Here is a 22,901-nt window from a genome sequence, read left to right as displayed (position 1 = left end):
CAAGATAAATAAAGCTTTATTATTTATTAAAAAACAATCATCCAACTAAACAAAATGCACAGTCATCAATACTTTGGAAGTTCAAATTTGTACACAAAACATATTTACAAAATCTGTTGCTTTGCCCTTTTTTTCTTTGTACATAAAATGAGAATAATAAACTTTGTACCTTCTGTTTTTAGTACAAATAAAGTTCAGAAAGCTCCGACATACAGTGCAAAAACTGTAAGGTCTAATATGACTTTTTCAAATTTTCTGTAAATCATTTAGTAATCTAGCCCACGCTGAGTGAAGAAGATATGAGCTGGACCTCCCAGCTGCCACAACTCTCAGCAAAACTCAAGATTTGCAGGATTCCACTTCCTGGGTCAAAGGTCAAAAATAGTTTTTGTGATTTAGCTTATTACAAGATTTTGTTTTGTGATTTTGTATGAAACTGTACAATTGTACAAGGGGAGAAAACAATGCAGAACAGCCATGCTTACATCTTCTCTGTGTTGTCTGGATCAGAGGGGAATGGATCATAACTGTAAAGGATTCTTCAAAAAGTCATGTGACAGTGGAGAATGGAAGAAATGTACTGCTGTGACTTACAGAAACATACAGAGTTCATTATTTGTGCATTTGGGCTCGATGTTGGTGTTGTTTCTTATAAAGGTGAATACATTTAGACTATGTGCTTGTTAATCTGGAACTTTCAGACAGGTTGCCTCTCTGGTGTTTAATATACATATAGCATCACATGACATTTTTTCCATTTCCATTTGGTAGGTATGTGTTCTGACAAATGTCACCATGTTTAATCTGCTGCTCAGACATAGAATCTGTATTCATTATGTCAGTGACTTTTACATTTATTGTTTTTCATGGAGAAAAAGTAAATGTAAAATGATAGTATGAAAAAAGTGATTTTTAAAAAGGGAAATGGAAAAGATTAAATGGAAATACTTCAATTAAAAGCTTTAAAAGAAAAAAAGTGATGAGTGATAAACTTTCAACTGAATAATGTTGACGTTAATGTGTATCTAACACACTGTTATTAGCAGTTCAGTGATCCCTGAAGGAGGCATTACACAAAAGCCACACTATGTTGTTGTTATTGTGTCAATCTGTCAGCTTTATGGAAATCTAGTTTAAAATAAAGTGACTGGCTATGTTGCTGGGAATGACTGGGACAGAAAAACACTATATGCATTTCTCCTCTGGATATTGGATTTACAGAGCAGGGGTCTCATTTATAAAACAGTGCGTGAGATCCATACTGAAGTGGACGTGCCCACAAAAGCTGAAAATGCAGGCAATGTTTCCTTCAGCTGCAGGAAGAACCACAGCAGCCCTCAGTGGATTTTTACTGGATTATCTCTGTTTTCTGACTTCTACCAAAACAACCACATACAGCTTCAGTTAATATTACAGCGGATTGTGAAGTCGGACATCTCTGGTTACGCTCTTAATGGACACCCTGTGGGCCTGTTCCGAGTTAGCAAGTCTGAAGTACAATACAATATGTACAATACAATAAACACTGTATACATTTATATTTACTCCAAAATCCAGCATACAGGCTACTTTACAGTCTGTATATGACTGCAGTGTGTGGCTGCCTCCACTGTGTCTCCAATGTACTGCAGTGTGTTCATTGCAGCCATTTTACACACAGAAACTGAATATATTATGATATGAAAAGTAATTGAAATCATACTTATATATATGTGATATATACACAGTATATAGAAGAGATTATAAATCAGTTAGCGTGCTGTTCCTCAATTCTTTAATGTTATTAGATGTTAACTTGGACTCCAATGATGATCATTTCATCATTTAGTTAACGTGGTTGAGACGAAGAACAATCAGTATATTCATGCTTAATATCAGGGAAAAGCAAACCAGCCTTCCTGAACCCTGCCACCTGCTACACCCTGACATCCTTCATTTGAGCAGCTGCTGTGCTGCTCATCAGCTGAGCCTCTCCTCTACAGCACTGAGGAAATGTTGAGCAGACTCTGATTAAGATTTGAGTTGGCTTGTATCTTTTCAAATGAAAAGTTGCTCATGGAATAGTTCTGGCTCACTACAATCACAGGAACAGATAATGCTGCTGGTTTGAATGTTTATAATAATGTAGGATCTATAACAACCTGGCTTCAATTCACCACCTCACCATCTGCATCACCAATTTCTCTCATCTCCAAAATGTTTCTACGCATGTGTCAGAGTTTACATGCAGGTATGCATATTCTCCAGCAAGTTTATTTTTACAGATCACAACTTTTGTGTGGGAAGTGGCCTCTTTCAGGCTCTCTTTTGCACGTATGCACCACTCATAAATGAGACCCCAGATCTGTAGGCTGTAGCAGAAAGCATGTCATTTAATTACAGTTGGGCTTGAAGGGCTTCTCCCATATATGTCCTATTAAGGTTTTGTGATTGACTCTGTAGGGATTATCAATATATCTCCAAAGGGACCTGAGTCTGTGTGTTTTTACTAATGAATGAGAAGGGCTTAAGGCTAATGGCTGCTGGTGATCACACACTACAGTATACATCAGACAGACCTGCTGTGTATTAAAGTTATTGCTGTGCTTTCAGTTTTGGTATAAATCTGCTCCTCTCAGCAGAAAAGACACTGTAGGCCCAAATATTATTGTTCAGACTGCAGCCACCTATCAGTTGCATCACTGCAGGGACCCATGCAAAGAAAAGGAGGAGAAAATCAATGTGGTGCAAGTCTAGAGTAATGAGTTATTATTTTGGATGGATGATGGGGGAGGAATATGACCCTCTAGGCAGCCGCAGTGTGTTGATGTGTTATCAATACTGTAGCAGGAGGTGGAAAGGAAAAGACAGACAATACTTGGATTAAGGAGAAAGATTTTGAGCAAAGGTTGAAACTAATTGTTTCCTTTTTGCTCCTTGAAATGTTTGGCTAAAGTAAAATTCATCACGAGAGTCAGAGCACAAACACATTTAAAATAACAACTATTTTTGAGTAGTACCAACATTTTTATCTTCTCTCGTTTTACTTGTGACCTGAAACGTATGAATATTTCCAATAAAATGACAAACAGCAATGTGTTAGAACAAAAATATTGAGTTGAATTTAGCTCATGTGACTCTAGATTCAACCTGGCTTTGGTAAATACTGTAAATTCTCAGTAGTCAAACAGTCTGGGTCTGACATAACAGTCATGGGCAAATTGAAAAAAAGCAGTGACCATACTGTACTGGCATGATGGTTAATTCAATATAATGTACATTTCCATATATTCCATTCCTCTTTTTAACAGTGGTACTGTTCTCAGGAGATGATCAGGAAAGGGAAGCAGTAATTCCCCCTGGACTGCTGGAAGGTGGAGAAAGAGTTGAGAAGAGTCAATTCTGATAAATAGGAGCAGATCAAGAAGCAGGGAGGCACCTGATTGGTCTCATGAGAATTGACAGTATTGATAAAAGTCAGTGACTGGCAGTTTCAGTCTATATAGACTGTATATAGCTTTAGCCCTTTATAAACAACACAAGTTCACTCTTTGATTGTCTCTTCGACTTCAACACCATCACAATAGATGACTCTCTTCAGATTAGAGCTGGGTGATGTGACTTAACAACATTTCTAATACTGGCATTTATTACAATGAGGCAAATGTGTGAAAAACTACTTGCAAAATAATCCAACTGATTTAAGTTAGTGTGGATTTTCAGTCCCAGTGGAGCTTACATCATGTATAGTTCCATGGCAACTGAACAAAGTCAATCTGCTCATGAGGACCATGTGATATGATCAAAAGCTTCAGAGGAGATTCTACAAACACCTTGAGGTGAGATTGTTAAGAATGTGTTCCACTGCTCTGCATAACAGTAGTAGTAGAAGAGTTAGTTTCTCATTCAAATTTGCTTGGACAACATAACATTGTAAATCAATAACATATCATCTCCATGTAAATGTAGTAAATAATGTTGGATTTTCACCCAGCTCTACTACAAAGTACTACAGTTGTCATGGGGAATGCTTCATCTTAGTTCTGTCATTTCCAAATAATTAAATAGTCATTTACTGGAATTTTACTTAGAAGGTGTGATTTGATCCTAATTATTACCTTCTAGATAATTAATGTCAATGACTTTATGTTAACATTTGTGAAATGTATCTCCAGGCAAACATACATACCCTGTGAGATGAGACATGTCACACACAAGATAAAACATATCATGTTTCAGGACTCTGTACTGTAGGTACAGACAATAGAACATATATGAATAATAAAGTTATTTTGTTGGGTTTACATTCCGATAATCCCCATACTTAATACAACATGACTTCATTCTTAATACTTACTGAGACAAAATTAAAATTAAATTATTGGGAAATGACAGATATTTAAAATACATCACTACTCTCTCAAGTATATAAAGTGCATATTAAATCATATCTATTCCTGATCCTGTTGTGCTGCAGTTGAACTGTGTGATTGTCACAGTGAATGATGATTTAGGATGATCAGGGATGCACTGATACTGATAGAGTACGTTGTAGATACTGACGGGTACATTTCAGGACTAAAGGACATGGTCACCTAGTAGAAACTATACAGTTCTTGAGACTGGGGGCGATTATCTGACAACAGCGGTATTAAAAATATCTGCTTTGAGCATGCACTTCATTCTACTGTCATCACATTCAGCAGACAGATACTTAAGGCACTAAAACCACAAAGTCTTTGGTGATCATTCCCACTCTCTCTGTCCTAACCATTCATCAGTAGACCACGAGACAATCCTGGTTCTCTAGTTTCATCCGTCTCTCTCTGTGGTGACTGACATGTCATTGATTGATGGTGTCTATGGCCTGTTACACACTGTGAACACAGCACACAGTGTGGACACTGAGAAATTGTTCACAGGTCATTAACGGTTACAAACACCATGTCAAGTGGCATTTGTTAGACACTCTTATGACAGATAGGATTAGAATTGAACACATTTGATTCATAGTTCCTCAACTTGTTCAGCCAAGGACTCACTGATTGTTCACTGTTTCTCACCAGTCACCAGCACCACACGCATTCAAAGTTAGCATAAAAAATACTTCAAAGTAAGGGCAGTTATTATTGGTTCGTGTTAAAGCTAAGGTTTGCTACACTTTCAAAGTCTTAAGGAGATTCACCTTGAAGAACCATGTGATAGTCTTTCACCTGTTTGATCCTCCTTAGCTATCCATTGAATTTTTGAACTGATGGCAGGTCGTAAGGGTTATTGGCATATTTGTTGACTGAATCATCTCCTCCGCATAACTGCATTACCTTTGTTCACTCTGAATACAGGCTAGAGAGCAGCTGTCTGACAGGAAGGATTGTACAGTGTCCAGAGAGCAGACTGTCAGCAGAGACAGCATGGGCATCTTATATCCAAATACACAGTTAAGGAGCACTCAGGGTTGTCTGCTGCACCGGCCAGCTGTCAGCTTCCTTACAGAGGTTAGACGTTCCTGTGTCCACTGTCCACGTCCTCAGCAGAAGAAGATGTCTCCATCATTCTGAGGATCTGACACCACTTTGACTTTGCTTTCTAAAGACACGGAGACAGAAAGACAAACATCACACAGACAGTCTGCAGTACATTTACATATGAAAATTGTTTGACGAGTCACAGCATATATATTATATTATATTAACAAGACAATTATTATATTACTGGCACAATTTTAGCATCGCCTAATTTGCTGAAATAAGAGGTCGATAAAATTGATGAATTGATTAACAGAAAATTAATCAGCAATTCTCTGATGATAAAGTGAAGTAAGCAAACTTTCAGGTTTCAGGTTCTCATGATTACAAACTAAGTCTTCTAGGATTTTGGACTGTTGCTGACCTTTTATAGGTCAAATATCTGACTGAGTTTTTGAAAGAAAAGGATTTATAAATTTAAAGGTAATGAAAATGATTGTTAGTTGCAGCCGGACACAGGAGTCCAACTGATATTGGATTTTTGAGGCTAATATTGACATAAAAGGTCCAAAAACAATACATCAGCTATGCTTTTTATTTTATTTTAATATGAATATATAACATAAACAACAATTTTTCATAAGAATCAACTTTCAATTGTTTTTTAAAGAGTTGTGAGCAGGATATGTAGCGTAGTTTTACATTTTACACTGTCACTGTCACTGCCCCCTGGTGGACAAATCATATGATGGAGAAACTCACTGAATCACATTTTTTTTTTCTTGTTACTTAATGGCCATCAAACACTCAGATACTAATATATCTGTGAGATGCTAATATCAGCTCATGTATCAGCCTGGTGCAGTTTTAACTGGAACAGTCAGTTATTGTTCAGTACTGATGAAGCTGAAAGAACCTGGAGGTCAAATGTTTCCGGGATAAGACTGATATTTGTTAGACTTTCACACCTCCCTCAACTGAAAACATTTGATTGAAGGAATGTTTATTTTATCATTATGAGACTGTGTGTAAATGATAATGATGACAAATAACTTGTTTGTCTATTTGAGACTGAAGATGTTATTAGAGTCCAGGTGAAGATGTCAGGGCTTCCTGTTCATCCTACCTGTCTGTGCCTGCTCTCCTCCTTTCCCCTTCTTCTTCTTTTTGTCTTTCTTCTCCTTGGGTTTAGCCAGCTGGAGCAGTCTGTTGGGGAGCTGGGAGTCCTTCTCGGCCCCCTGACTCTTAGAGGACGAGGACGAGGACGAGGAGAAGGGGTTGAAATTTTTGCCCATCCTCTTGGATCCAATGCGGAGGAAAGGTTCTTTGACCGGGGCAGAGGATGAGAGCTCCACCTGCATGACATCAGGAAGAGAAGTGGTGTTCTCAGGTGGGAATGCTTGTAAGAATGTTCATAAAGCAGCTGTTCTCGTTCTGTGTATGTTTCTGCTCAGGACTTTATTTTTTTTACCTCTTTTGATTGATCTGCTTCTTTGGAATCCAGATCCAGGGACCCAGAGCTGTGGAACCTTATTGATTCCTCAGAGGTGGTGGAAGGGGTCCGCTGGTATCTATGAAGATGCTCCGACTGGAAGTAATGCAGAGACACATGACATTAAGTCACAGTATAAGAAGCCATAAAGCCCTTACAGCTGTGTGTACAGTAGAGAATAAATTGGTTCTTTTACAGTGTTTCTTAGTTTATTAAACCAGTTTTGTACATAAAAGATGATAAATATTAAATAATATATTATAATATTAAATGTGAAACTATACACATATTTCACTCTCAGCATGTTTGACATTATGCTGCTTTATATCAATCTGTCTTCTTTCACTTGTTCCATACCTTAGCCAAAGTCAACTGCCAAAAGCACCTCTATAGTTACACACTGGCTAAAGGTAGGCAGCATACCCAGGCTACAGCTCTGAAGCAGGAAAATTATGGATTCAGTTCATTCCTTCATTTTCCAAAACGCTTATCCTGTCTAGAGGGTTGTGGGGGGTTTAAAACCAGTGTGGGTATGCACACACTGACTCCTGTTAGCTTCACCTCTTTGGACTATTAGCAAATCTTAAACAGAGAACAGGTGTGATGAGACAGAGGAAGCTGTGTGGGTGTGGACCAGTGGAATAGAGGAGCTGTGCCATTGACTACGGCTCACTGAGGAAGAAAGGAAACAGCAATGGACTAACATGGTCATAACATGGTTGTTTGAAGCCCACTTTATATTCTGTAGTTTTTAGCTTGGCTGCATCTGTTTGGACTCTGAACAGGTAACCCCCCCTGATGCTGACCTCATTTCTCTTCATGCTCTCCAGTCTCTCAGTGTCTCTCTTCAGGGCCTCCTTGTCTCTCTCCAGCCTCCTCTGTGCCTCTCTCAGTCTCTCCAGATCTCTCTGGTATTCGTCTTTCTTCCTCTGCAGTGTGTCTTTCTCCTCCACCAGCTCCTGACGCCTCCTGTCAGTCTCCTCCTCCTCATCCCGCAGCCTTGCCTCCCGTTCTGCCAGACCTTTCTCCTTCAACTCCCATTCCTTCTCTCTCCTCCTCTTTTCTTCCAGATGAACAGCCTGTTGTTTCTGAAACACATAACAAAGGTGTACAGATATTGTATAACCTGTAAGATTTGAAAAAATATTGAAAGTGAAGTAGAGGGTTAAAAAGGCAGTAAAAAGTGTGTGATTCCGGTACAAGACAATTCAAAACAAGGCTGTACAGTATCAGTTTACTGCAGCCTTGAAGTGATGTGAAAGAAGGCAGACTGAGAGGAAGCAGCAGTGAAAGTCAACCTGCAGGCTGGCAGCCTCCTGTCGCTGTCTCTCTAAACTCCTGTGTTTCTCCTGCTCGATGAGGGAGGAGGGGCGCGAGGAGGAAGAGGACGAGAGCGAGGAGGAAGAGGAGTGTCTGGAGGAGTTGGCAGTGAGCCGCTCGTTCAGGGCCTGCCTCTGGTCCTCTATGAAGGAGTCCTGCTGGAGCACCACAGCCTGGAGGCAGGAAGGGACGGTTACACACAGTAAGGTCTCAGTGATCATTTTACATGGCACAGTGAAGTAACTCTTCTGTGACTGTGGAGGAATTGTGTGTTTGTGGTACCTCCAGTGAAATCAGCAGGTCGTGAAGATGTGTCACACTGTGCTGGACCTGCTGGATAAACACAGTATCAATTTACACTGATGTTCACTATTTACATTCATTTTAAGATGCAGCAGCCATTTGAGATTCTACAGTAATGTATGTCATGGTATATGATATGATGTGATATCATCAGTATCATCATCATCAACGAGGCAGATCTAGAGGTAAAACTGATGTGAGAAAATTGGGTCCTGATTTATCCAAACAATGATCTCAGCTTTAATTCCAACATGACACTGATTAATACAACGTTAAGTGCTGCATACCCAAGATCATTCAAAGTTACTGTAGAGAAGTCAGACAGTGAAGGCAACCAATGATTGAAGGTATAATGCCACACTTTTCAATATAAAGTTTAAAGCAAAATATCCTTTTTAATGGAGAACATGTGTTTCTGGAAGTGAGAAATTATTTTGTAACTTTTACACAATACTAAACTCTCAACAGGAAACATACTAGTGACCCTCCATGAGGTGCTTGCACCACGTTAACCCTGACAGTGAGTGTCACACACAGCTCAGTGGAGCCAGCATGCTTACCTCATTGTTTCTCTTCAGCAACACCTGTAGGCTTGCAGTGGCTCCCTGAGGCACACACACACACAAACACACGTTTTAACATTTATAGCACATTAAACATCCACACAGCCATAATGTTAGATAATGCTGGCAGATATCTGCTGTATAGATGATGGCTTTGGCTTTGAGGGAGATGTTGGATATTGGAAAGGTGCAGAGGAGCAGATGAGGGTTTTTACAATGGAAAATGACATGACTTGGTTGTGACATTAATATCTGCTGCTGGGACACTCCTTGCTACACATACAGAGCTACACTTTCAAGATAATCTTACAGGTCGGATTAACTTCATAGTTACCGGCTTAGTTTTAGAGTAAATTGGCTGCAGGAGCGCTGACATTAAACACCAGTTGGCATTTTTGCAGGATCAGATAACATATAATTCATATCAGTAACACTGACATACATAGTTGAAACATTATGCCTGTAAGCTGCAGTTTCTCTAATGGTCAGATGTGACTAACTTCCACCATCCATTAAATCCCCTTCAATGATCATCAAAGTCAGGAAGATTCATTCTGTGTAAAATCTCATAGTAATCCATCCAATAGAGGTGGACATTGCCATCCATGGTGCCATGATACGGCTGTGGCTATAAGTCTTGTGTAATGTTTTTATATTTATATTGTAAGACCAACAGAGAGGTATGTCTGAGGAGTGTTAGCTTATCGTGCTCACTCCACTGGGTCTGAAACAGCACCACAGTTTTTTCACTGCTTAGTCTATCAGTACACTCAGTGATACTGAGATTATTTTTCAAAAGAGATGTGAGTACAAAATGCTGTCTTCAATAATATATGTATAACCACCACATATACAGACACACACCTTCTTTAACACGCTGTCTGACTCAGTCCTGCGGAGGTCTAGTGATTCATCGCCCTCTTCCTTCTCTCCATCTGAAGAAAAGAGAGGAAAAGAGAAGTGGTAGGATTGAGGGTAGTGAGGCGAGTGACAAAGTGATTGAGTTTACACATCAATGAATGTATGTGTCTTACTCTTGCTGCTGTTCATCTGATGACTGTCAAAGCCTCCAAATGTCTCTGCTCTCCTGGGCAGACTAACTGCACCCACGCTGCCCCCTGTCAGGCCGACTGGAATACTGCAGCCTGCTCCACCGACACCACTGTTCAAAAAAGCATGCAGGGTCTCCACTGCAGAGGGAGCAAATAAAAACAAAATACACATTAATAACATTTCATCTTTAACCAGTGCAGTGTCCATTCAGAATGAGCCTGTTCACATTGGAACTTCAATGCATAGGAGAATGAATACTGGTGATGTGAGGTGTGATGAGTACATTCTGTACACCAACAACATCATAGACACTAACATTCTACTCATTACAAATATAATCAGGGCTGCATTTCAAAATAAAATACATAAGGGAGAGCTTTTGAAAAACTGTGCATCCTAAAATTAATTGGATTGATCATATTGGGCTCTTAGATTGTTTCTTTTCCGTGGCTTCAGTTCGGATCATTTCAGTGTGTATGTTTGCTCAATAGATTTGTGCTTATATGAGACGTACTGGTTTTGACCTGCCTGTGGGAATTTAGCCCAGTCTGTCCATTCTTGACTAAAAGCCAGTTTTCACTGTCTACTTTCTTTAGAACACGCCATGTGAAAAATACTTTTCTCTGAATCGCTGTACAGCTGTGATATCCAGCTGTGCTCATGACATGCAGACATTAACCCTGCCCTGCTGCTGCAGACCAGAGTGACTTCCTAATCACTTCTTTATTCAAAGTTTATGTTGTGTGTCCAAACTGCAACTTCCTCAGATCCCCAGCTATACACCCGCCAAGTGCCGATGAGCAGTTGTGAAAATATGCAACGTACAGACAGAGAGAGATACAGAGTCATTCCTTTATAGTTAAACAGCACCTCAGAACCCTGAAATAGAGAGTTAGACTGCTGACCTTCTCTCAGGGCGTCCTTTATGATTGGCTCCCCCTTTGTGACATCATCAGGTGTGGCTCTGAATAACATGCGCTCCCTGACTTGTGAATTTGTATCATCAGGGACGGAGTTACAGTCACCCAGGTCTCTGAAGATGTGGACCTTCTCCTCCAATAAGGAGATAATCTGTTCATCTTTTCTTCGTAAAACCTCTGCAATAAAACAAATGAATGCATAAAGTAACGGAGATGTGGGAATAGATTAGAATAGAGTAGAATAGAATAGATTAGAATGGAATAGAATAGAATAGAATAGAGGAGTTTGATTGTCACCTCGGATCTCCTTTGCTCTGTTCTCCTGCTGCCTCCTGTCCTCCTCTGTCTCACTGGGAACGCCCTCGTCCTCATCTTTCTCCCTGTCAAACACACCAGAGTCAATGCACTCATGGCTGCATGCCCATGTACAGTACACATGAAAAGTGCTATTTTCCATTCAAACTAATTTAAGGAAAACACAGGCAGTGAAGTGAGACAATACAAAACTGAAAAAGAGTCCACATGGGAGGATATATTTGGACAATCTCACAGGACGGAGAATCTTTCTGTCCATTCGGCTACTAATCCGATTTTTCGCCACATTTTGTACAATATACATTTTTATTAATAATAGTCATTGTAGGAGAAAACTCTCACTTCCACTTATTATACCAGTGGCCATTTATCATATGTAGAATACGCCATGTAAATATTTTTTGTTACATATGGTTAACTTCCAGTGGCCAGTAGGTGGCACTATGACTATGACTCAATATTGACATGTAAATAGGCCTGGACTCTTTTCAAGCATGACAAATTTAGGGCAGTTATAAAAACTTATGTTAATGCCCCAAGCCAAGGCTGTTCCATGAAAACTCAAATGCTTTGTAATTTACCATCACAAAGGTCTTCAGATGTCACCTACCAAATGTAAAGCTGCTTTGGGTAAATTCTCTGTCAGTAGCTTCACTTTGCCAAAGAAAATGCACAGTAGATTGAAAATGGCTGAGCTTTTTTTTTTTTTTTTCAAGTCTGGAGATTTTACATTTGTGGACTGAATTTCATCCATATACCTACAGTACGTCAAGTGTGCAAGTTTGAATCTTTTTGCACTGCTACACAACCTGGACACTAGTACACTGGGTTAACATACTGTGCAGACTGTTAATACTGTCTAATGTGTTTTATTATTGTATTGTTTATTAAGAGCACACTGAATTGAATTGTAATTAAAATGGTCATACATAACAAATATGCTTTTTGTGTTTACTCAGCTAATTAGATTAGAATCTGTTTCTTTTACTCATGTTAACTGAGCTAAATAAACAGCATCAGAAAATATTCCTCACTTTGATTTATATGTTTACTAGTCAGTAACTGACATGTAAAAGTGACAGATTTCACCGTCTGTGCCTTTAAATCATTCATCAGAATGATGAGCAGTTAGCTTCCCCTGCTGGAGTCTCTGCACCCTCCCCAGATGATTCAAACCCTCCTTCCAGCCTTTGCTCCAAGCCTCCTCATTTACATACAGCTTGAAAGGTCAAATAGTAAATGTGAAAAGGAAAACGGAAAAGATTCAATTTGAAACATCCAAGCCAAAAGGTAAAATCAAATGCTGATACCCCTAATTCACCTGTCCCACTGAGAATATATAGGGACCGATGCCTGATTGAGTCTTATTACACCTAGTAGCTATTCATCCTAAGACAACAGTGTCTGTAGCTACTTGCTTAAATGTAGCTATTACAAAATGAACATCTGGTCATTGTACTATGAGAACTATGATGCAGTGTGGAACAGTAAGAATGAGTGTGTCCTTACATGCAATGCATGGCGTCCTGTATAATGGCCCTCCATGTGATGCGCTCCTCTTTGCTGTTAGCCAATACCTCCACCATCTCTGGTCTCTCTATACCAGCTGTGATAAGAAACAGACCTGCGGGGGACAAATCACAATTATCAGAGCCTGGAAGAGTATTTCAGATGATTTATGCAATTTAATAATCCATATTGTATTATTTATCAAATTATCTAAAACTCAGGTGAAATCAAGCCTGAACTATTTAGTAAACTGTAATAACTGCGTTACTGTGGGAGGCAACTGGATTTGCAAGATTCAAGATTCTCGTAGGATCTTGTGATCTAGTGAATGCAGCTGTTGGAAGGTAAGACAGTGGCAGATGGAGATAGGCTGAATCTGTTCACTGTTGATTTCACGCTATATTGTGACCTAGCTGATGAGACACAATGCTGGAAAGTAAATAAATAAACAACATCCCCATCTTCCACTGACAACAGTTAGTCATATTCGTCAGCGACATTAGCCGTTAGCCACATTAGCTAGCCATCTAACCATGGACCTGTTAGCTACTTTCATAGCTTGTCAGCTTGTCACTAGCGCGATTGCGCTAATAAGCAGTAACACAGAGCTATATTTGCTCTAACACGCGCTGCATTTATAGTCACACAAACACACACACACACACACGCGCACAGTCACTCTCTAGTGCGCGCTCTTGCTCACTCACTCCAGATTCCAGGAGATTAGGCTACGTCTCATTTGCGGGCGTCAGGGAGCCGCTATCAATATGCAGGAGAATAGGAGTTGGGATGTCTGTATTTTCATTCCAGTTCAAAAATTCATTATATCGGCCACCATATCAGTTATCAATGAATTCTTCCACTCTAAAATCAGTATCAGTTTCAAAAATCCCAGATCAGTTGGGCTCTAACTTTTGTAACTGCTTGCCCTTTTCCACAGTTTCCAAGAACCGTTCTTTCAGATGGTTATGTATAACAATCCATCTATCACGTTAGGTTGAGTAATGCTGTGGACAGAAAGAAAAATCACAAGACAATGCAATAAAGGAGAGAAAAGAAAAGACTCACCTCGTTCCTCATTAGCAACTTCTCTGACTATCAGATTCTGAAGAGAGATGACTGTAGAACGTTGATCCTGAGGATAAACACACAATGTTATCAACTCCAAATAAAACGGAATAATTGAGAAAATATATAGTACACACACAGTACTATGTTGTAAAATGTTGTTAACTAAGAATGCTTTCAAAAATATACATAATAATTGTTTATTTTTTAACAACTTACAAAATGCAAAGCAAATGCGAACAAAAGAAAAATCTAAAATCAATATTTGGTGTTACTTCCATTTGCCTTCAAACCAGCATACATTCTTATAGGTACACCTGCACAAAGTCAGGAATTTTGTAGGATTATAGTCAGGTGTACGATCAACCAGTTATACCAAACAGGTGCTAATGATTATCAATTTCACATGTAGGTTGAAAAACAGTCATTAACTGAAACAGAAACAGCTGTGTAGGAGGCTTAAAACTGGGTGAGGAACAGCTACCAAGGTGAGGTTGTGGGAGACAGTTTCATGTCACAGGTCATACACCATGGCAAGACTGAGCACAGCAACAAGACACAAGGTAGTTATATCGCATCAGCAAGGTCTCTCCCAGACAAAGATTTCAAAGCAGACTGGGGGTTCAAGATGTGCTGTTCAAGCTCTTTTGAAGAAGCACAAAGAAACGGGCAATGTTGAGGATTGTAGACGCAGTGGTCCGCCAAAGAAACACATCAAGCTTATTTCCCTTCGAAATCAGAAGATGTCCAGCAGTGCCATCAGCTCAGAACTGTCAGAAATCAGTTAGACCCGGGTACACCCATCTACTGTCCGGAGAAGTCTGGCCAGAAGTGGTCTTCATGTAAGATTTGCAGCCAAAAGGCCCTACCTATAACATGGAAACAAGGCCAAGCGACTCAACTATGCACGAAAACATAGGAACTGGGGTGCAGAAAAATGGGAGCAGGTGCTCTGGACTGATGAGTCAAAATTTTAAATATTTGGCTGTAGAAGAAGGCAGTTTATTTGCCGAAGTGCTGGAGAGCGGTACAATAATGAGTTACTGCAGGCAACAGTGAAGCATGGTGAAGGTTCCTTGTAAGTTTGGGGCTGCATTTCTGCAAATGGAGTTGTAGATTTGGTCAGGATTAATGGTGTCCTCAATGCTGAGAAATACAGGCAGATACTTATCCATCAGGGAGGCCTATGATTGGCCCTAAAGTTATTACCCCAGACATACAGCCAATGTCATTAAGAACTATCTTCAGTGTAAAAAAGAACAAGATGTCCTGGAAGTGATGGTATGGCCCCCACAGAGCCCTGATCTCAACATCATCGAGTCTGTCTGGGATTACATGAAGAGACAGAAGGATTTGAGGAAGCCTACATCCACCTACCATTAGAGTTCCTTCAAAAACTGTGTGCATGTGTACCTAGAATAATTGATGCTGTTTTGAAGGCAAAGGATTTAGATTTCTCTTCTGTTCATTCACTGCATTTTGTTAATTGATGAAAATAAACTATTCACTTTTCCATTTTTGAAAGAATTCTTAGTTTACAGCATTTTTTCACGCCTGCCTAAAACTTTTGAACAGTACTGTATATAAACGTGTATGTATGTATGTATGTATGTATGTATGTATGTATGTATGTATGTATGTATGTATGTATGTATGTATGTATGTATGTATGTATGTATGTATGTATGTATGTATGTATGTATGTATGTATGTATGTATGTATGTATATATATGGACAGAAGTTTCAGCTTTTGCAATGGAAAACTTACCAATGAGGCAAAGACATATTTCTGGTCTTTTTCTTGAAGAAAGACCAAGACATCAGAAAGGAGCATGGCGTGGACATCTGCAACACCAAAAAGGAAAGCATTAATACAACTTTTATTTCTACTGTGTGTTTACAGGTTCATGTTACGTGAATATGAACAGTGGAAACCTTTGAGACGTCCGGCTGAGTTTTTCAGTTGCAGTGCTCCGTCATGCAGCAGCTTCCTCCCTCTGATCAGGTCCTCTTTAGCAAACATCTGACCGCTCTTCATCCTCATGATGGACTTACTGTCAGTGCGACTGCAGATCACAGTATAGTCACTTAGTTCTCGTCCAATCAGAATTACAAATACATTAAGAACATTGGTAAACAATACATATTGGGCTGTGAGTAAGTTTCCATCTGACAGTGTAGATATATGGAAGATTTTAAAACAATGTAATTCATTTACATTGTTGTTTCCTTTTTATGTATGCATTTTCTGTGTCATGAATGAATGGAGAAACGTTATGAAAGTGACTACGATTTTTGCCTTTAATGGTTGAATCAACCACAACACAGAAAGCAAAATGAAGAGGAACCAAACCCCTGTAGTGCCAAGGCATACTGACACAGATCAACAATGGCGAGAGGAAAAGAGCTATCTGAGGATGTAAGGAAGAGAGTAGTGACAGGCCATCAGTGTGGGGAAAGCTACAAGACCCTCTCTAAAAGATTCCAGCCCCATCCGTCAACAGTAAGACTAATTATTTACAAATGGAGGGCATTTAACATCACCGCAACATAGCCTAGAAGTGGATGCCCATCAAAATGATCAACAAGAAGAACCAGAAGAATAATAAATCAGGTACAGGCCAACCCACACATCACATCTAGAGAGTTGCAGACCTCTCTGGCAGCATCTGGGGTAAAGGTACATGCGTCTACAATCAGACCTCAGTGGAACAGAAATGGCATTCATGGGAGGTTTGCTAGAAAGAAGCCTCTGCTCTCAAGAAAAAACTAAATTGCCCGTTTGAACTTTGCTAGAGAGCACTTGGACAAACCAGAGGCCTCCTGGAAGCCCATTCTCTGGACAGATGAGTCCAAAGTAGAATTATTTGGTCACAATCAAAACCGCCATGTTTGGAGGAAAGTCAACACTGCATATCAAGAAATGAACCTCCTCTCAGCAGTGAAGCATGGGGGGGGGGTGGAAATGTGAAGGTGTGGGCTTTACTTATCTGCTTCTGGACCTGAACGGCTTCATTTCATCCAGGGACCCATGAATTCTCAGGCCTATCAACAAATACTTGATCAGAACTTAATGCCATCAGTCAGGGAGTCAAAGCTGGGTCGAAAATGGATTATGCAACAGGACAACCCCAAAGCATTCAAGCAAAACTACAAAGGAATGGCTTAACAGAAAGCGGATTCGTAGTCTGGACTGGCCGAGTCAAAGTCTGGACCTAAATCCAAAAGAAATGTTGTGGCAAGACCTGAAGCAGGCAGTACATGCCAGATGTCCCTCCAGCCTCTCTTAACTGGCTGAGTTCTGCAAGGAGGAGTGGGCAAAAATCCCCAAAACCAGATGTAAGAGACTAGTTAGTGGTTACAGAAGACGTTGGGTAAGTAATGGCTGCAAAGGGAGGTTCCACGAGCTATTAACTGAAAGGGTTCACATACTTTTTTCAGTTTTTTTCTGAGAACCATTTTTGTTTGTTTGTGTCTATTATTTAGAAGGTCACCTTCACTAATTGGGGTTTGTATGTTTATTTAATAAGGTTATTGTTTTATTTACTAATGACCATGTCTGGTGGGTTCACAAACTTTCAGTAAGAGTGCTGTACCTGTAGACCTCCCTCAGTTTCTTCTTCTTCTCCTGCTCATTGACTTTGCTGTCCACAGCAGTGATCAGCTCCTTCACACCCCGCAGTGCTTCAGAAACATAGCTGTGGTCTTCATCTGTATCTGTTAGAGCAAAGTAAGTAGAAGTAAATTGAACTGATTTAGTTTCATTATTCCATTTACTGTATGATGCTATGCTTTATTCCAATTATCATACATTAAATAATTAAATTGGTAGTTACATGTTTCCATTTAGTACAACGCTTGCAAAAAGGTAATCTGATTAATCTGTATCTGGCTATGCCATCATATACTTACTTCTACAGTTTCTATAAAGATCTTACCTACACATTATCACTGCATGTGTTTCAAATAAACTGCTGTCATTGCTGCTGGAAACACAATGGGCCCCATTTTAACAATCTATAGCGCATGGCGTGAAGCGCGTGGCACAAGTGCCTTTGGGGCGTGTCCAAATCCACTTTTGCTATTTTAACAGTGGAAAAATAGCCAGGGTGCATGGTCTTAAAGGGATGGACTTAAGTCCCCTCATTAATCATAGGTGTGTTTTGGGCGTAACACGCAGTAAACCAATCAGAGTGTCATCTCCCATTCCCTTTAAAAGCCAGGAGCGCTGTCACTTTGCTATTATAACAGGGCATTTACCCAGCAATGTGTTTCAATACTAAATCATTAGTTACTTTGGCTGAAAAGAAAGTTGGCTGATGAGCTGCTAACCTCACATTTAATTCATAAAAAGGAAGAATATGAAGATATAACCAACCAGTCTGATGAGTGTAGAGGTGTGTGTGGTTATACTGCAGCAGCCTGGTGTCATCAGCTGATTTAAAAAACAGTGAGTGGTTGTGTGTGATGGCACTGTGCTCTGTGAAGCATCTCAGAGGCTACAGAGGTTGTTAGGACTGTCCCAAGTGGCATTCTCCATTTTTTACAATTAATTAAATCTGATAAATATTATGACAAACTAATATGACATGTATTTTTAATATGTTGATGTACATCATAATACGAATTCACATTGTGGTCCTTTTATTTGTGATGTTTTGCATGTTTGTGTGCTGCTGCACAGTGTCCCGCCTATCTAGGATCATATTGGACTCTTGATGATGCACCTTTAATAACAGTGAAATATGCTCCAGTGACTTCAGACCTGGGTTTTTTTGGTCAGTAGTGCAATCGCTTTCCTCTGCCTCAAAATAGCAACGCTCCACCAATGTGCCTGACCACGCCTCATTTTGAGATCAACACGCCCATAGGTGCACAGACTGGTGCAAGTGCATTTGCTATTTAGACAACGTGGGCGCAGGGAGAGAAAATGACAACTGCACCGGGGGAAACTAACAAAGACACGTGCACCACACCCACAGGATGGAGCCCAATGTTTACAAGACTTCTGTGAACTATAGAAACTTTCAGTGACTCTGTAGTGATGTGTTCATCCTTACCTCTTGTGTGCTGGAGTATCCTCTGGATGAGAACAGGGTATTTGGTGATCCTCTGGGTGACCAATAAAATGCACTCTGGAATACTGAGCCTTCGAACAATACTGCTGCTCATCATCTTCTGCATACACACAGACAGGTTTAAAAGGTAAGAGTACAATATGATGAAGATGAACCAGAGCTCTCATTTTTTAACTTTTCAGAACAGGGGATCATGTGGATAAAATCATATCTAACTAACAGGAAACAGTCAGTTGTCGTTGAGGGGGTTAAGTCTTCTTATCTCACTTACTCAGATGAAGCAGTTATATCTACATCAGCAAAAATGACTCAACAGGCTGGTCGTATACTTACAATAGAAATGACGATTAAAATATTTGATAAAAAAATAGCTACATTGAAACATTTGACAACTTCAGAAAGTTTAAGTATGCCTGCTCAATGTACAAAATACTGAAAGGATTAGCACCGCCCCCAATGGAATTTAGGAATTGTGCCGGTAACATCTGGCAGGGGGACTACCAATGGAAATCAGCCCTTGGCTGCAATTGGGTGTATCTACGTTTTTATTTCTCTGAAAATGTTCATTGATGTACATTGTCCCTGTTGAGAAATAAATAAATAATAAATAAATGATATGGAGGCAGCATGTGTGAGATGAGTGCTGACCTTGATTAAAGCCTGGAAGCGTTTATCTTTAGCATGCAGGTCTTTGTAGAGGTTGACAGCTTCATTGTGGCGACTGCAGAACTTCCCATAAACTTTCTTCATACGATCAGCACTGCAGCCTGAAAACTGAAGGAAAGAACAACATTCAATCATTTATTTAGCCATTAAATGTCCTGTAGAGATTTATGGTCCCCAGAGGATACCCTGACCTTTACTTTACTGCCACCATTAACCACAATTTCTCTTCTTATTCAAGTCATTTCATCCTGTGTCCGTCGTGTCCAGTCACGTCACACTTGTCTTTGTTTCCTGTAATGTTTAACCACTAACTGCTTCCTTTGTGGGACGCTAGCACTATGTTGAGCTGTCACAGACTGCTTGTATAATGGAAAGAGTTACAAAGATTAAAAATATCATACATGTATCAATAGATTAAACTCCTGTCTTTTCAGTCAGCATCGTCCTTTTCAAAAAGCCATGTTGCAAAGCAGAGTATACAACTGAAATCATAACAGTCTGGTGTCTTTATTTAACTGCTAGACTGCACTGAAGGTAGCTCCACTTATTAAAAACCTTTATGTCTAAATTCATCCAAAACGATGAACAATCAAAAGTGGTTGATGTTTTCATCCCAGCAGCTGTTCTTCTTCCTCACCTGTTTGACCAGGACCTCTCCAATGCTGCAGATGAGGAAGCTGTTGTTGTTCTGTCCCTCAGCTGATGAAGCTCTCTTCTGCTCAAGCAGCAGGGTGAGGAACTGTGTATGTATGTGCAACAGATCATCCAAAACTGGGAAAATCTACAGACAAACACAAATAAATCAGATGTAGTGAGTGGGTGTGTTTTCATTCTCATTCATATTGTTAGTATTCATGTTTGTTAAAGTGATCAGCACTCTTTTCACCTTGTCCAGAGTGAGAGTGTCCAGTTGTAGGTCTTTCTGAATGTTTTTATAATAAACTTCAGACATTATCTTCAGTGTCCTCACATGGTGGAACTCTGTCTGGTACATCTCTGCGGAGAGAAAAGACTGATGGGTAAATCTACCTCTCAAAGTTTGTTCTGGATGTGCTATGGTTTGTATCAGTTACACTCTCTGTACTCACCATAGATGACATCTTGTCTCTTGATTTCATCTTTCTTCAGAGTTTTCAAAAACTTCTTATCCACTGTACCGCTCCAAGAATCAGCCTCCAGATCTTTGACGTCACACTCAAACTCTCCCATCAGCTGACTGTCCATCATCTCAGTACCTTTAAACACCACACATGTGTGTCACATGTCACATATGGGACATGACTTCATAAATGATCTCACTGTTCTTGTTGATCATCTTTGTCACTTTCTCGAATTAGAAGTGAGTAAATTAATAAAGTTTTTGTTTTTACAGTGCGTGTGTGTGTGTGTGTGTGTGTGTGTGTCTTGAGCTACCTTCATCAGTGAGTGACTCAGTCGAGGCATTGACTTTGCTCCCCTGATGAAGAGAGTCAGTGGACTGTGACAGAGACTTCAAACCTTTCAGTGGGACGTCTTCTAACCTATAAGCAATATAAGCAAATAAACACACGTGGTTTCTCGCACACAGATGAATCAAATTCACCATATTTTCATTTGACCATGCTACTTCTCCAAAAATATATATAGTACAGTCACAACAGCTGTTTCTTATATGGAGTTTATTTGTAGTAAAGACAGCACAGTGTCACTCTGTGTGTATATGAGGTTTCTCACCCTGCTATGTTGCTGGTGGAGGTGCTTTTGGCCAGGTTGCTGTGTGAGTAGAAGATGCTGTGGTGTCTCCGTACACCAGGAAGCTGGTCGTCAGGGGTAGTTACCGCAGAACAACGCTCCCGTGATGAGGAGGAAGATGTTGATGAAATAGAAGACGCTGAAGATGTAGCTAGAGACAAACACATATGTGTACATTTTAGACATAAGATGCCAGCAATAGACTTAGATTCCTCATTTATTAAATTCAGATTTTATGTAGATGACTTTATCAAACTTTCCATTTCTTCTCTTCATTCTTGCCATTAACTTAGATTTTAATCAATCTACTGTATATTGTTTAATACAATGTGAAAAATATCAAAGGATGTGAATTCAGTATAACAGTGCTGTAAAACAACACATTAAGTAGATGACAAAATACAGTATATTTCATATATAGCATACTGAGAACTTCAGTATATGTCTTCTGTTTCACTGTCAGATAAAGATGATGATGATGATGAAACTGAACTCCATTTTATTATCAGTCCTTGTAGCTGTCTGTCCAGAGGGCTACTCCAACCAAGGGAGAGGTTAAAGGAGCATTTCACTTTACTACAGCTTGGGTCTTATTTCGGTCAGTGAAATCAATAGAAAACACAGCACAGTGACATCCTTGTTTGAAACAGTACAGAGAGAGAGAGAGAGAGAGAGAGAGAGAGAGAGAGAGAGAGAGAGAGAGAGAGAGAGAGAGAGAGAGAGAGAGAGAGAGAGAGAGAGAGAGAGAGACACACACACAGACAGACAGACAGACAGACAGACAGAGAGAGAGAGAGAGAGAGAGTGAGTGAGAGAGTGAGTGAGAGAGAGACACACAGACAGACAGACAGACAGACAGACAGAGAGAGAGAGAGAGAGAGAGAGAGAGAGAGAGAGAGAGAGAGAGAGAGAGAGAGAGAGAGAGAGAGAGAGAGAGAGAGAGAGAGAGAGAGAGAGAGAGAGCGAGAGAGTGAGAGTTGGGAGTGATTAAAGTGAGTGATTAAAACAGATGTCCTCTTGTTCTTTCAGTCAGAGGCTTTTACAGGTGGGCTGAACAAAGCAAAACAGCAAGAGAAATGCTTGTAGATGTATTTGTGGTGACATATAGAGAGCAGGGAATGTCCAGCATAAGATTCAAGTCTGGAATGGAAGTGTTTGAGTCTTTGTTGGTGACTTTTTTCGGCTTTAGAACATAACCGAAAAGAAACTGAGAAAATAGAGTTTTTATTTCTCTCATTCTCTCAGCTCATTGGCACTCTCTCTTCTCTTCTTCTCTTGCTCTTTAAAAAAAAACTAAACAAGTCAGGCCTAACTTTGTTATTAACATGGCAAACTGATGAGAGATGACCTCCTACAGGCCACAAAGCTAACTGGATCCAACAGGACCAATATGGTCTGAAGCAGCTGAGTGACTAAGCAACTGACTTTGCCATTAGTG

General features: G+C 39.9%; 1 protein-coding gene across 3 annotated transcripts in view; it reads right to left on the bottom strand.

Annotated features, from left to right (window-relative positions):
- Positions 1–22,901, bottom strand: part of LOC133981555 (A-kinase anchor protein 13-like) — a 69,129-nt gene continuing 46,228 nt past the window's right edge. For 2 of the 3 annotated variants that reach the window (XM_062420310.1, XM_062420311.1), the window contains exons 16-38: positions 21,446–21,614; positions 21,146–21,252; positions 20,821–20,967; positions 20,619–20,728; positions 20,370–20,513; positions 19,715–19,840; positions 19,049–19,166; positions 17,585–17,705; positions 15,924–16,054; positions 15,757–15,833; positions 13,988–14,054; positions 12,920–13,034; positions 11,393–11,475; positions 11,081–11,272; positions 10,157–10,312; positions 9,987–10,057; positions 9,120–9,164; positions 8,539–8,589; positions 8,235–8,429; positions 7,743–8,024; positions 6,916–7,032; positions 6,571–6,799; positions 1–5,565 (exon numbers count right to left, since the gene is read on the bottom strand). In XM_062420310.1, coding sequence (XP_062276294.1) covers positions 5,507–5,565; positions 6,571–6,799; positions 6,916–7,032; positions 7,743–8,024; positions 8,235–8,429; positions 8,539–8,589; positions 9,120–9,164; positions 9,987–10,057; positions 10,157–10,312; positions 11,081–11,272; positions 11,393–11,475; positions 12,920–13,034; positions 13,988–14,054; positions 15,757–15,833; positions 15,924–16,054; positions 17,585–17,705; positions 19,049–19,166; positions 19,715–19,840; positions 20,370–20,513; positions 20,619–20,728; positions 20,821–20,967; positions 21,146–21,252; positions 21,446–21,614 — 2,912 coding nt within the window. In that variant the 3' untranslated portion in view covers positions 1–5,506. The remainder of the gene's footprint in view (positions 5,566–6,570; positions 6,800–6,915; positions 7,033–7,742; positions 8,025–8,234; positions 8,430–8,538; positions 8,590–9,119; positions 9,165–9,986; positions 10,058–10,156; positions 10,313–11,080; positions 11,273–11,392; positions 11,476–12,919; positions 13,035–13,987; positions 14,055–15,756; positions 15,834–15,923; positions 16,055–17,584; positions 17,706–19,048; positions 19,167–19,714; positions 19,841–20,369; positions 20,514–20,618; positions 20,729–20,820; positions 20,968–21,145; positions 21,253–21,445; positions 21,615–22,901) is intronic. The other variant, XM_062420312.1, reaches the window with a different exon arrangement.

This window comes from Scomber scombrus, chromosome 6 (assembly GCF_963691925.1).
Source record: "Scomber scombrus chromosome 6, fScoSco1.1, whole genome shotgun sequence".
NCBI classification, from domain to species: Eukaryota; Metazoa; Chordata; class Actinopteri; order Scombriformes; family Scombridae; genus Scomber; species Scomber scombrus.
This window is presented reverse-complemented; position numbering and strand designations above follow the sequence as displayed.